At 42.5% G+C, this 15,820-nt stretch overlaps 1 protein-coding gene across 3 annotated transcripts in view; it reads left to right on the top strand.

Annotated features, from left to right (window-relative positions):
- GSTCD (glutathione S-transferase C-terminal domain containing) overlaps positions 1-15,820 on the top strand; it is an 841,775-nt gene that overhangs the window by 576,021 nt on the left and 249,934 nt on the right. For all 3 annotated transcript variants that reach the window (XM_085641409.1, XM_085641407.1, XM_085641408.1), the window contains exon 7: positions 4,435-4,479. In XM_085641409.1, the coding sequence (XP_085497535.1) occupies positions 4,435-4,479 (45 nt within the window). The remainder of the gene's footprint in view (positions 1-4,434; positions 4,480-15,820) is intronic.

Genomic DNA, 15,820 nt, shown 5'->3' with positions numbered 1-15,820 from the left:
CGCTGATGGCGACTAATTACCAGCGCCCAGAGAGCGGCCGAGCAGGACTTCCGGGAAGCCTTTCACTCAGAATGAGAGGCGGCCAAGTGACGTCCAATGTCCATCTTCCTTCCTAAACAAGGACTCACTGACGCAAGACATGCTCTGCTAGTACTCACTCCCACAGATTGAAACAACTTTAAAGCTGTCGCTGTTGCATTCCTGCGTTTACTGCAGGTTAGTTTTTTCGTGTTTGTAGTAGTGCATTTGCGTGTTTTGTAATGCGCTGCAGTGTTGCTTGCTGCGACTTCAGAGCGCTAAGAAGTACGGTGGTCAGATGGAAGATATTTTTGTACTGTTTCTAGAGGGTGGTGTACCCTGGCAGCCAGGCCTAATCAGTTAAATAAAGCTGCGCAGCAGCCTAAGGCTGCAGGCAGTCGTGTGTGTGGCCGCCCGGCCCGAACCAGAAATTTAAGTACTGTTTTACATGACACTGCACTGACAGTTACTTAACAGTAGTTAACTGTTAAGCTGTATGGAAGAAGTTAAATTAGGTAAACTTTAAGTAACTACTAGTAGCGCTAGCGTAGCTGCCACCATGATCATAAATATGCCACCCCGTGGGTGGCAGTGGGTGGCGTGGGGCCCATGCCAAACCAACCAACGCTGCTTTTTGTTTGGGTGCATGGCAGTGGAGCCTCGTTCTGGGTCCGCCGTCCTCAATTCCCACTGACTGCGTGTGTAAGTGGGCAACATGGCAGGATGGGGAGGTACATGCTGAAAACTGGCTCCGTTACCGTAAGGTCTATAATAAAGACATAATCGGGTGCCGGTGCTGGAGATCATGGCTCTAGTGTTTTTCTGGCTTTGTGGGAGGTAGGTGTTAGTAGGTCAACGAAAGTTGAATTTCTTCACATGAACATTGATGTTGGAGGAACACTTCTTGTTTTTCTTTTCCCTCTGAATGTTGAAGTCACCATGGATGTTATTTTCTGTAGAGAAAATTTGGCTGTCCATGAAATATTAAGTGAAGTGTTTTGAGAAATCAACTCTGTTTTCTAGGAGAATGTTAGATGATTTTGACGTATGTTCTTTTGGGTGGCAAGGTTCTGAGGCTGATTTTCAGTCCCTTGAAGAAAAATTCAAGGTTGCGGCCTTTTTGATGATACGCTGTAAGTGGGTGGAGCCAGCGAAAAGTAAGTGTGGCCTCCGAAAAACATTTCAGCACCTGCACTTCATATTTTACAAATTAAGCACTGGTGTGGAACGCATCGAAATGAAGCTGAAAGCTGTTACTGCTCACAAGATGTGCTCACCGGGGATCCGTGAGCAGCAGGGAGTCATCAGATGTCGGAAGTACCAGTTCACATTAGCCCCCGACACGTTCTTGGAGCATTTTTGAGCAAGAGTTTGCCTACTATTAAATAAAAGAGTAACTAGAGTACTTACTGCATATTGTGCCCTGGAGCACTGCTATTGTGCAGGCTCACTGCCTGGTTCAGTGTGCAGCAGGCCCAGCTGAACTTAACCGAGGAGCACGTCTGTGATTGGCTGGGGGTAAAATCTACGTGTTGCCATAACAACTAGTTTTAACAACGGTTAATACCGCACTTCCACCGCTTCGAAGCGCTGCAAATAACAGATGCGACAATTACCCAATTTATGATACTCAATTGCGGACCTTTGGAGGATGGAAGACTGGGTCTGGCTGGGTAAGATTTATTCTCGGACCTGTTATCACCGATCTGCTGATGGAGAATTGGTTATCTGAAGGGTTGAACAGCAATAAAGCGAGACAAACATGTAAAGCAGATTGGTAAATAACACTACAGGATTCTCAATCTCGTGCACACTCTTCAAGGACAACAGAGCTCTCAGACCAGGCTGATGCCTACAGGTCAAAGGTGACGCAAACGAGTCTAGAACAACTGGGGTCTTGTTCTTGGGGGGCTGCGGGGGCCCTGCCACAACAAGCAAAGCCGCTCCCTCCAGCTCCGTGAACAACAGATGAGCCCCAGTGAACAAGAGCAGCTGTGTATCAAAAGAAAGCAGAAAATCTGCTTGTAAATAAAATGACGGCCGGCGGTAATGACGGACACTGGTAAGGGATCCTCGAACACGGCTGGCACAGAGACCAAGGGAGGGTCTCGGGGTAACCCCTCCTAGAACACAAAACAGTGCAAGACACCAGCTTATACGAAAGAAAGGTAGCAGAGGTGGGGCATGTATAAGAATTATCAGGAAACAAGCAGCCGCAAAAGTGAACGTGACTGCCACCTGTTTCCAATTAACGCGACCAAGAGACAGGCAAATGTAAACAAGTTCAGGCGCGATAATTGGAAACAGATGGCGCAGCTGCTCGCTCCCGCAAGGTGGATGCTGTACATGCAAGAGTACTCATTGGAAACAGTGCAGTACATGCACGAGTTTTCCAAAAAGTACAGACCAATTCCAAGAGGTCATCTCCTAAGCAGCGCCTTTGTCCATACAATACATCATCGGGAAGCATACTTAATTGTCAAATTTAACACTGTCACTGATGGGCTGAATGAGATGACGGATTTGCAACATTTGTAACAAAACTTTGACTTAATTTTAGTAAAACTATGATGACCTTCACCTTAGATTTAATTTTTAAAGGGAAATTATTTTTCTTCCTTTACAAGCCTCGCCTCACAATGAAAATGACTACAACTCCCAGAAACCAACAGACCGGCCTTAGCACCATTCCACATTCTATGTGCCAAAAAATGAGCCACTTTGGTTCAATAGAAAGTTTTTTCTATTTGACATTCCCGTTTACCCAAGTTTCTAGTAGTAGAAACGCTGTTGCGGTGATTGTTCAATTTGAACTTCTTTGTGGCTTCGCCCCACCCCTTTTTTGAAATAAAGAATCTTTATTGTTCCACTTTTTCGGAGAGATGAGAACAAACAGGATTTCCGGCATATGCAACGCCAGCACAAGTAACAGAGAAAGGGCATGTTTTTGGCAAAGATTCAGAGACTTGCGATTCGTTCCCAAAGTATAATGCTGACTTGTGAGCGGGAAAGGGTCAGTACAACCAATTTTATTGGCATTTAACTCAGCTACAACATAACTGCAGTGCACGAGATTGCTTAAGGTTATGAAGTGGCGGTTCGCGAACTTTAGCTGTTATTAGGGTCTAGCTGGACTCTTTATGGGCCGAACCCAGTGTAGTTTGATTAACTTTACAAATGTGGCATTTTCAGAATTGTGACTTAAAATCTGACTTTACCATTAAAGAGGATTTTAAATAACAATTCACTAAAGACCAAACTTGACATTTCTACCTATTACCAAGCAATAAACATCACTTATTAAAAGTAATAAGGTAACCCAATGTTATTCTATGGGAGAGGTTGGACTTGCAGTAGTGAAAAACGAATTTAGGAGTGTTTCACTACCAGGACATGTAAAATTCAAATGTACATGTCCAACCTTTTAAATATACTGCACCCTGCCTTAAAGGCTGTTTAGGGCCTACCCTGGAGGTGAAGTATATGTATCAAAAAGGAAGGTTGAGGCCTGGCAAAAAGGTTGTTGTGCCAGGTCAAAATTGCAGTTAAAAACTGTACACAGGCGGCAATAGCAGGCCCGAATCATGTTTAAAAAGGCTACTTAAATGGGTGGCACAATACGTGCTGCAGGCCCACTAGTAGCATTTAATTTACAGGTCCTGGGTATATGTAGTACCACTTTACCAGAGACTTACAAGTAAATTAAATGTACCAACTCGGTGTAGGCCAAATTTAACATGTGAACGTATGCACCTTAGCACTGGTTAGGAGTGGTAAATTCCGAAGACCAACAAAACCGAGTTTGCAAAATAGGAGGAGAGTCGGCTAAAAGTTTGGGGGAAACCATACTAGGGATGTCCGGTATAACAAAGACATGCCCATCTCTGCCTGCCAACACAACCCATCAAGAAGCCACTTTAAGCCAGTAAGAATGTGCATACAACCCTCACACACCATAACCCGCCATGCCACTTTTATTTCACAGACCGCATCCCCTCACCAAACCCTACCCATTTAAAAATCAACACCAGCAGGATAATGCATTTTCATAATAATTTTTTTTTAAGAGACTAAAGTCTAATTCATACTGGGTGTGCACTAAGCAAAAAATTGCCTTCCTGCAATAATTGTTTTTTAAAATAAAGCATTGTGTTTGCCGTGAATTTGAGTACTTTGCATTTTATTTTCTGTGGAACCAATCTTCTGTGCTGTTTAATTTCTACACTTTTGTACGCTTACTTATCAGCGTTCTACATTTTCGGTACTTTAAATTGGGTGAACAGAATAAAACCCAAAGACCAAAAAGATTGTTCAAAACTACAAGACACTCCGAAATTGTTAGTGTTTGGGACTGTCATTTCTTTTTGCTGAGGTCAATTATTTGGTTCTAACGTAATCTTGTTCTGGTTTTTGCAGGGCCACGTTGGGCTTGTCCTTGCTCACATGCTGCCATCTTGTCAGGTAAATCCTCAGTTCAACCCAAGAATTTGTGGCAGCCATTTTTCTTCCCACCCACGCATTTGTGTTTTAATTTTCTTTTCGATATTCTACTATTTATTATTCTATAATATGAGGTTTCCACATCATGACACATCTGAGACACTAGGCGTGTATGAAATGAATTCGACCTTTTGTTTTGCATTTGTCATGTTCAGTGACTACATTTCTCTCAGAGTTTTGACCGTATGTTTGCACATGCTTTTTTAAAATCTACTTTCCTAAACTACTTTGTTCCACATTCCGTGTTGTTCATTAGTTGCAGACGCTGAACCTTACGCCTGGTATGGTGTAATTACAAAGGTCCCAATTGCAATAATCGAGCTCAGTTCCCCACAAAAGGGGCTGCAGTCTAGAGACATTCTCCCAGGGCAATCCGGCAGGCAGAGGGAGGGGGCAGCGGGGGTATTACACTGGCTTCTTGCTTTTCAGTGCTCCTGCTGCTACAACATGTCTTTATAGAACGTGAAGCAAATCTACATTATTTATTAGTGGGGACATTTAACATAGCCACACCACTAGACGGCGCCAGAGACTAGAGCCGCTGTGTTTCGTCTTTCCCTGGAGTTTGTTTGATCTTCGAAACAGGTTCTGGTGCTGTTTGGGACCACGTGTAATATTTGAGGTGTGAATTGCAAAAACTATGGCATGCCCCCCTTCCGTCTTTGGAAAAAATTGGACGTGGTTTAATAACAATTTCCCAAAGTAATTAACTACAATGCCATGCATTCAAGAATCGTTTTGGAGGGGCTCTCGAGTAATGTTTTAGTACTTCATACTATGCAAGGCTGACCCACATAACATGCTTTTTGGGGGACTGGGCTTGGAGTAACAGATGTTTGAACGAAACTGGGCCAAGTACATTTTATAGCACAGCATTTCAAAACGTTTGCTAAAAAGCCTGTTTTTTTTGTTCCGGCCTAGTCACATAATATGTCTCTAGCGTCTCCAAATAACTTTAATTTTTCCGTATTGTCCCTCCCAAGGTGATTGGTAGTCCTATCACTGAACGTCTGCTTGCAAGAGCCAACCTTTAAAATGGGTAGTTACAAAGATGTGACCATTCCAGGCTTCCAAGTTCACAGCAGTCCCGCTGGTGACACATAACATAAGACACAGACGTGACAGTCTGGATCTCAGTTAACAGAGATCATACAGGTTCATATAACAAATATGTCTAAAAAGGTTTCGCCAGTTTTATAGCCTGTGCATTTAGACAGCATCGCTATATAGTGAAATTATATCCATAAAAATCAATCATTTTATATTATGAAAGGCTTGCCTGTAAGTATTGAAATATTCAATCACAGCAAAAATGAACTGACCTTTGGCAGCCTGGAATAATGTCATAATATCAGCATTAATTTCCCCAAAATCAGCATGCTTTGTGACTCAAATGTTGTCTAAATATAGTAGAAATGCATGCATTTGCCACCAAGGTACCAGTCTGTCAGTTTCAGTGGGCACGCTCTTTACTGCCCCAATCAGATGCTTGCTCTAACACAAAATTTTGTCCCGAAAAACCCACTTTAATTTTGATTAAATAAAATGTTTTGCCTCTAAACACCAATGTTCTATTTTCTGAAAGTGCACTAACGTTGTTCATTGCAAAATAATATTTATGTTCTATGGAAAGTACAGTTATTTGCTGTCACTGTCGTTTGCCAGTCTTTTCCATCATGTGCCAAGGTAAGACCATCCCATGCCAGTCACTGACATTGGGGTCCCAGCAGGCACCACATCATATACCAGTGTGCCCATCCAATGCCTACGGACCCCATCAGTTGCTAGTCCTTGCCATCATAGTCCCAACCAGCAGCCATTTGGCATTCTTTGCCATAACATGAACACCCTTCCTGCTCGATGCGCCACTATGTGCCATCATGCCTGAAGGCGTACCGATCATATACCGGTCTTTGCCACCCTATGCACCGCCCTCCACCATATGCCATATTGTCAAGTAACACATATTTGCCCAGAGCACCTCATCATTTGCCAGTCAGTTATTGCCTGTCACATACAGTGCTCCATGCCACCTGCAAGTTGTGATTCAGTAAGGCAGTTACACAAGTGTGCAAACTCATTAACTCTCCTTATGCATGCAAGTGCACACACCAGATAACTGCTTTCCTTTCTTCCTAGCTTACACGAAGCAGGATTTCTCTTCCCTCACTTTTCCTATCTGGCTTCATGCAGTCTAGGCACTATACCGGTGTTCCACATATAAACACCAGTGATAGGCTAGGTCGACGTAACTCTTCTAAACCTTCAGTGGTAACATATGTGTATAGCGATAGCAGGTTGCCAGTCTCCACACTGTATATTCTGAGACCCTGGGCCTTCCCTTTGCCTAACTTCTTTCTACTATTTGTTCATAATGTGCCTGATGGGAAAATACATCATGGCTGAGCATATGGCTTAGAGTGCTGGACAACAAGCGCTTGGCCACACAATTTTCTTGGGTGCAAAAAATCCCTTTGTTTATTAAAAGCTCAGCCAGGCAACTGTACTGGCCCCTGGTGCTGCTGGGCACAAACACAATTTACAGTTTGATTACTTCTCTCTTACGTGAAACCGTGCACAGGTGCCGATGGCTACGTTACCATCCATATCTTACATTCTGATAACTTGAGTTGAGTGTGTGAAATAACACTTCGCTACTTCAGCTAATAACCTCTTTCACCAGACGTCAGTGATTACATCCACTTCGTCGTGAACAACATCTTGACTTCCGTATGACAGTGATGACTCTAATGCGAATGTATACACAGGTGTCTTCTTCGTTCCCCGCTCTTATTTCTTTCACCCTCATCCTGCCCCATACTTTCACTCACACCTGGCCTTTTTCTGACAACTCTTCATGCAATCAAGGAAATGACTTGGTTACCTCAGTGCTGCCGAATGGCTGGAATCCTGACTGTTCACCAGCAGTTAGATTTATCTCAGCGTCGCCTTCTAGAGATACAAATTTGTTTTTCCTTTAATATCTCAAAAACGACTGAACAAATTTACACCAAATAACTTTTCTTTCTGCCAAATTTGGTGTAATTCCGTTCAGCGATTTGGGCTGTAGTCATGTTAAAATTCTAGGTGGTAATTAACTATCTAATTAATTATCTATGTGTGTGTATATATATGTGTACATATATATATATATATATATATATATATATATATATATATATATATATATATATATATATATATATATATATATATACACATATATATATTTTTGCTATTCCTTCTGTGTATATGTGTATATATATATATATATATATATATATATATACACATATATACACACACATATATATATTTTTGCTATTCCTTCTGTTTGAAAGATGACGACGCCGTGTGCAGATAACAAAGGCCCACATGTATCAAAATTGGAAATTGTGATTACCTAATTGCGATTGTCTGAGAATCGCAATTAGGTAATCGGAATTTCCAGTGAATGAAACTCCATGAGTTTCATTTACTGATTCGTAGTGGGTCGCAAACCGACCTACCTCATTAATATTAATGAGGTAGATCGCAATTTGCGACCCCCTAGGAATTGCTAAAATAACTGGGATGGTGGCTTGCTGGTGTCAACAGACCACCATGTCTGTGACTGCTTTTGAATAAAGCAATTTATGTTTTTGTAAAGCAGCCCGTTTTCCTTAAAGGAAAATGGGCTGTTTTACAAAAAGAAAAATGAAAAGTTTTACTTTCATTTTTTAAGAGCAGGCAGTGGTCCATGGGACCACTGCCTCCTCTTAGAAATGCTTTTATAAACATTCACAAAGGGGAAGGGGTCCCTTGGGGACCACTTCCCATTTCCGAAAGGATTACCACCTACTTGAAGTAGGTGGTAATATGTGAATGTTTTGCGACCTCATTCACGGTCACAAAACATTCATGCATACCATTAAGATTCGCTATTTGGAAAGGACGCCTTAAACACGCCCCTTCCAAATAGCGAATCACAAACCCATCTTGCGATTCGGTAACAGGTTACCGAATCGCAAAATAGGGTTTAAAACATGTATCAAGAATTTTTTGTGATCGCAAACGGGACGATTCTGAGAATTGGGCCGTTTGCGCCTTCAAAAATTATTGAAGCATGTGGCCTGAAATGCTTTATTTGTCGGCCTCCATTTGGAGGCTGACAAATAAAGCTTTTTGTTACCTGCACACGGCGTCGTCATCTTTCAAACAGAAGGAATAGCCAAATTAATTACGGACCTTTTCTCTTGGAGTCCACTACGACGATGCACCCTTCATTAAGGAGAAGCGTTCTAGTTTGCATGAGAAAAGAATTGCAGGTATGTATCTCCAGGGGTTTGGGTGGTTCCTCCCCCAAAAACTAAAAAGATATGTCTGTGTGTGTGTGTGTCTTTTTTTTTTCCACAACAAATTTTATTCATTTTCATGGGTACAAAGTGGGCAAAGCCCGGCAAGTGCATTACAAATGATGCAGGGTTATACAGTACCTGGTTTATTGTCCCATAACAAGTGAAACGCCAGGCCAAGTGAGCCACAAACGACACCAAACCCATCCAAATATATATAAATGCAAGCTGTTAAAAACGGGAAAAATAGAGGAAGAACAGTACTGTTAGTGAACCATTTGCCATACTTGAGTATCAGAATGGGGTTTGTGAGTCACATCTCAGGGTCGTGCAAGTCCGAATGCAGTGGGGGGTAGGTCAATACCCCTATATATCGCCCAACGCGACCAAATTTTCCTGTGCTTCTGCGGGCATCCCCTCGCTTCAAAGACCACAATTTCTGCTCCCATGCACCTGTCTATTGCTATCTTCCAGCCCCCCACACTAGGTGGAGAAGACGCCTTCCAGCTCTGTGCTATATCTCTCTTGGCTAGGGTTAGACCAAAGAATAGGAGGTGCTGCTTGTAGCGGTTCCCCCCTATCTCATCCGTGCTATGGAGAAGAAGCAGTTGAGGATCAAGTGGAATGGTCCAAGCCAGCACCTGGCCTAGGCATGGCGCCACTTTCTCCCAAAATGGTTGTATCCCAGTACAACTCCAGACGGTGTGCAGGAAGGAGCCCTCTTCCATAGTACAGCGAAGACACTGGTGGGACTGGATGGCACCCATCTTCCACAACCGGTATTGTGTGTAATATACCCAGTGTAGGTACTTAAACTGAATGAGGCGGTAGCACACGGACACCGCCGCATGTCGGGGACTAGCCAGAGCCTCCGTCCAATTTTCGTCCGTCAGCGTCGGCAGGTCCTCTTCCCACAATGCTCTCGTCTTTTGTAACGTGTTGGGTGTGTGAGTACTTAATGTTTGATAGATCTGTTTAATCATATGTGCCCCTATGTCGCCCATTAATAGCCGACCCTCCAGAGGGTGAAATTCTGGAAGTGTCTCTATGTTAGTGTGTGTGTCTTTCTTAAGTGTACATAATGCTGAATATATGTACAGAAACATATATGTAAAATATCAGTTTTTATAATGTATTGTCAAATACCATGTTGCTAAACAACACCTTGTAAACGACTACATGCTGTATAAATGTGTGGTAAATGCATGCGTTGTAACAACTGATGTTCCTCCAGCACTCATCTGTGGAAAAGAAGGGCTGCACAATACTGCAGCCACTAGCAGTCCCGCCAGCCATTTGCACTGCTGGCGACCCACTGCCTGCCATGCATGGTTTTGTAGTGACTTGCAAGATGCACCTGAATAGAGGCGGGCCTGCGCTGCCTGCATTTCCTACCTCATAATTGATATGACTCAGCCCCAGCTCCCGCATTAGGAAGCCTCCTCTGGTGTTTATTGCGGGAAATCTGAAATAGTCAACTATTTTTTTTGTTGTTGTCCAGATTTGTGTAGGGATTGCTGCAGGTAGGTCATTCTGTTCTCCTACTAACGAGAGGCAAGTGGTCCCTTCCGCCAAACTGACCGTGAGAAAGCAAAACTGGTGAGTATGAAGATCAAGGGCCATCAGTCAGTCTTGTTCAGTCTTGTTCCAAGGATGTTAATGATGAGTCCTTATACCCTTGTGAGGGTGACTATAAATCACATGTAATTACAGCCTTGGAACACTATCCCCCCCATCGCTATACTCTCCGTATTCCTGTAGTCGGAGCAGTCGCTGCTTTGGCATCGCTTGCCCCCTTGACAGATGCCCAGAGTATTATACACTTTTGCCCTGTAAGTTCTTGTTTCGGCTTCCAACTAGAACGGCCATTCTGAGTGCTCCTTCTTAGCTCTCTAGTGCACAGTGGCATGCCCATTGTCCCTTAGTATTTTAGCATCTAATAGGATTGTGAAACTAACTTGTCTGGCCACCGGCCCTGCAGAATGACTATATTGTTTTTAGGGGGGACCCTCTGAAGGGCTATATTGTTTTTTGGGGGGGGGGGACGCTCCGCCGGCTAGCCTTGGTGTAGAAATGCCTGTTAATGCAGTGAAATCTCACGGTAAATAACTTATCTTGCTCCGACAGCCCAGTAGAGAATTTCAAACTGGGATCTCGCTGTGTTTATTTTCATCTTGTTCTATCCTGCAGCAGACTATGTGGTTAAACAGGACAGAGCAGTCATCTTTCTCGGTCTGTGGAGATTCTGGCTTCTAACATGGGTGCTGTTCCTGGAAGTACTCTGGAGACCGATTTATGCACACCATCTAAAGTAGCAGCTGTGGATACTGAAGGGCAATTGTTGCCAAGACGCTTAAGAGGCGCAAAGTACCCTATTCGCAATATTTTAATGGCTGAAAAGGTAATATTTAACGAATATTAAAAAAGTAAGATTTGATTTTAAAAAAGGCCAGGAAGTCAAAGACTTTCATAGAATCCAATGGAAGTCTTTGACTTGCTGCTGGCTTGTTTTTGCAGCCTTAAAAAAAATTAAGTGTCCATAAGGGACTTGCCTCTAGATAAAATGTCTCTATGTCCTAAATACTTTGTTGCCTGCAAGACGTCAACAACAAAAAAGTAACACGAGAACAAGTGAGTTGGAAGGCAGCTGCATATTTTCTAATGTGTGACTGAGACAAAAGTAATAGATTCTGTGTCTCTGGTATTAGAGCTGAAAGGGTCCAACCTCTCCGAGAGGAAAAGGTGCAGAAAAAAAGATTGTCTCCTAAGGATTTTGGAGAACCTTTATTTTGACGATGATGTTGAGGATATTTTTTGTTGATAATGCACAAACATTTAAATCGTACCTTCTCTTCAACATTGGACCCTGGCATTGGATCTGGAGTCTAGTCTGTTCTGCTTCATGATCAGTCTCTCTGTCTTGTCTGCATTCTTAGTCACCTAAGCTCTTTGTAGCTGTTGATTTCCAAGTAAAGACTTGTAAAGCAGTTTAGGCCGCAGTTGCCCATTGAGCATGCCAACACTTGCCCATGTTTAGGTGGCATCTAGAAGATTTTTGTTGCATAGGCAGAACAGATATTTAAAAATGTTCATGATCATTTAGGATAGCTATGTGTTCATCTTTGGATTTTCAAACAAAAAGACCTCTAAATTTGGGCATCACTCCGGCCATCTTTGATGCAGAAAAGCTACATAGGGAAAACACAATGCTCGACGTGGCACCCGGCCTGAGGAGCAGACCTCTGTAGCGGTATCTTTATTACGGACATTTTATCCATACCTTATTAAAGACGGACATAATCAGGCGCAAAGTAGAGCAAGTAACACCCACCCATCAAAGAGTAAAGTCTAGCCAGGGCTTCAGGATGTTCATAAAGAACATGTGTGAGGTGAATTTATGACAGAATTTTTACTGGAGATTATTTGTCGGTCACTCTGAACACCCGATTGGCTTTCACTATTTTGTTTGTTGAGGGGTCTGATCCTGATATTTACACTTCGAGAATCACTCACTTTGGAGCATTTCCTTACTGAAACAACTTATGCTCTGGACATCCCTATAAGACAGAAAGGGGCCTTCTGAATTGCTGTCAGTGCTGTTACAAGCATGTGGTCACATCTGCTGATACTGTTTCGCCATCTCACCTTAAATTAAGCAGTAACCCCTCAAATGTTTCACAGTACAGACCCTGGCAGCACTACTGTTCCTCTGATTACAGGCTGAATAATCAGTATGCTATTTTTTGGTTTTGTTTAGGAGAAATATTCCCAAAGATTATGTTTAGGCAATGAGAACACAAATACTGAACTTATGACTAATTGTGACCACTCTGGGCTTGAATAAAAAATGTCCTATTGGAATGTTCGGAAATTAACTAGTAGATTTGTGCCTAAGTTTGAAATACATTTCCATCTCTTTTAGAATTTTAGAAAAAAATCCAAGAGTACTCCTAGATACCTATGCAAGCCATGGATCTTCATCAATGTGTAAATAAGGAACCATTATTACATATGGGTGTACAATTATGAATGTAGAATAGTGCAATTATTCTTGTAGATGTTTTGTTTATCACCTGAGGGGGGGGGGTTCTCATGGAGAAGCCCCATTCCCTATGCTCTCTTTGAATGTGGGGTGTTCCTGCACCATTCCCACATAACCTAAGAATATTATTTAACACAAAGTTAGGAAGTTTGTGGGTGTTCATCAACTTTCACAGGTCGAGCCGCCAGTAATGCTCACATTTGCTCACATGAAATGCCACTATCTAGACATAACTTCTGTATGAAAGAACGCATTAGGAGGACAAAACGCCACAGTTCGCACTATGTAAATATATTCTTTTGCGCATCTGAGGTTTGTGATTCGGACTCGCTGTGATGTTCTGTGACACCACTCAGAAAACAAGACCTGTCTTCTGTTTCTAATCAAGCGGCTGGCCGGATCATCGTGCAGGTCTCATAGCTATCGATCAAGCAATTTTAAGGCACAGCTCCGCCGCAGGCCAGGTCAGAGCTCAGTCAAGAGGTGGTGAAGAGAAGATTATTGCCAGAGTGGCTACCTCTAAATCATAATCCCAGGCGGGAACTCTGGATCACTCCTTTGATGCAAACAATTTATGTTCTGAAAATTCAGGTCAAGCCCTTAAATGGATTTGAGGCTTCCAAAGACAGCACTGATCAATGGCTTCTATTGTTTAGGAAGTCTGTTTCAACAAAGAGCCATTATGTACTCACAGCAACATGCGTAGCTGTGTTTCTAAAAGGGCCCTCTTTTCAGTGAATTTGATGGAGGCTACCACCCAGGAGCACTGCACCAGAGGCAAAGGATTTCCCTTCAGATACCCAAAATAAATCAAAACAGCCAGGCTGCCCAAGGAGACACTAAAATACAAACTCTGAGCTCCAGAAATATTCTTCGAGCCCTGGTTGTGAAGTAAGTTTTCAGTGCATGTGCTGGCGACCAAACCAGTTGCTTGCGACCAAATTCAATAAAACTGCGAAGAATAATAATTAAGACAGCTTTAAAATAAAGGACAGAGTAATTTATTGTGTCTAAACCAGCTCTCCCATCGCCCCAAACTCACAAAACAAGTTTAGTTGAACCGATCATAGCTGAGCAGCATGCATTATCCTTTTTAAATTAAAAGGTATGTAAAAGTCTATTTAATGTTGTGTTTTGGAAATAGTTTGCTATCAATGAACAAAGTATACCCAAATGGAAGATTTCTCTTAAGTAATCAGTAGAAGGTTTGGGAAGATATGCTGAAAGTTTCTGGACAATTGATTTAAGTATTAGAATGTCTTTACCAATATAGCACAGTATGAAAAGTGCAATGTTTATAGGCGTTGATAACGGGTGTTATTGTTATCCAGCATCGACCAGAAAAGCTGAGAACTTCTGGACCTGGCATCACTTCCATATCCCTGCAGAGGATTCATTAATCCACGGCTCTACCTGTCCGAGTAAGGGGCTGTGCACCAGTTTGGAGAAAAGTGTTATTAAGGCTGGGGGGAGGCAATGTATAACGATCTAGTGAATTTCGAAATCGTCAATTGACGTCAAATCTGGTTTACCGATTCCTGCAAATGGACTGCTTAAGGTAAAAATACCAAAACACATCGCTTTGGACACTTTGACTAAATTATTTTTGGTTTAAAATACATATCTATTTATATATAAAAACATATGAACGTTATTTTATAGCACATTATTCCAAAAGTGATCTCAAGACGCTAAAAACGTATTCACAAAGTCTTATTTATACAAAATGATAATTTCTAATATTTATGTTCTATAAGAGGTACACACGTTTTCCAGAAAATATGGAAAAGTCAACTCGCAGCGAATGAATCTCATCAGTCAGTGTGGATGTCTCTACAATTATTGTCTCTTGTTGTAGAACATTTACTGCCTTCCAAGGAGAGGGAAATGGGTATGTTTTTCCCATCACCTCTTGAAGACAGATTACATAGTCAACCGGCCAACCATTGGGGTAAGTTCCCTCATATTAGATCACCCCGCACCATCATCTCTGTGCCACCTACCAAGGAACACGGCAACAAAGGGCTGTGTTTTTTTGTTGTTATGATGGTGGTCAGCTACCATCAACACCCTTGTAAATAACAAAATGTATCACACCGCTGCTGCTACCCTCATTATAGCAGCAAGGAGAATTTAGTAAGATGCTATATCTATGTACTGATTATTGAAGAGATCAGCCACATACTGCTGCTACCCGAAGGATGCTAATCTAGTCCACCACTGAAGGTCCTAGCTAGCTATATACTTTGACAACTTCTTTGCATCTCACCAGGGCCCGACTGGCCATACCAGGCATCAGGTATTTCCCCGGGAGGCTGGAAGTGTGGGGGCAGGTTTTGTAGCGGTGGGGGCTGATTTTGTTATTGGGGGCCGGGTTTGCAGTGGTGCTGCAATATCAGCTCCCAGTAATAAAAGCAGCAGGCAAGCATTTCCAGCCTCCTGGGTCAGGCGGTTCACCTTCATGTGCTGGTCTGAGAATATTTTCAGGGCTGCTTTGGGTTCCCAGTCCAGCCCTGCATCTCACAGTGACATTCAGCTGTGGAATGATAGTAACAGAACACATCCCAGAACAGATCTCCTCACCATTTCTATCTCCAACTATGCCTGCTCATGACAAAAAACGTTAAGCAAAATATCAGGTTGGACAACCCAGTGCAGTAACAGCTAAATATAACTTGGTATTAACAAATGCCATAAAGAGACCTGCAGAGCTGCTCAAAACTGCCAGCCTGCTGAAACTACCTCAGTGGTCATCACAGAGGGCTTGGAAATACTTCCCATGTAGGATGAAAAAGCAAAGTCACCACCCTTCAAACCATACACCCTACAAAACATAGCTTCAGTGCTCCACATGGGGTAGTAAGCGCTAAGGAAATGCTGCAGTACAATAAAATATTGAGTGGTAGCTCCTTCTGGTAATAGAGAT

Source organism: Triturus cristatus, chromosome 2_2 (genome assembly GCF_964204655.1).
Source record: "Triturus cristatus chromosome 2_2, aTriCri1.1, whole genome shotgun sequence".
In the NCBI taxonomy this organism is placed as follows: Eukaryota; Metazoa; Chordata; class Amphibia; order Caudata; family Salamandridae; genus Triturus; species Triturus cristatus.
Note: the sequence above shows the minus strand (reverse complement) of the source record. Positions and strands in the feature narration are given on the sequence as shown.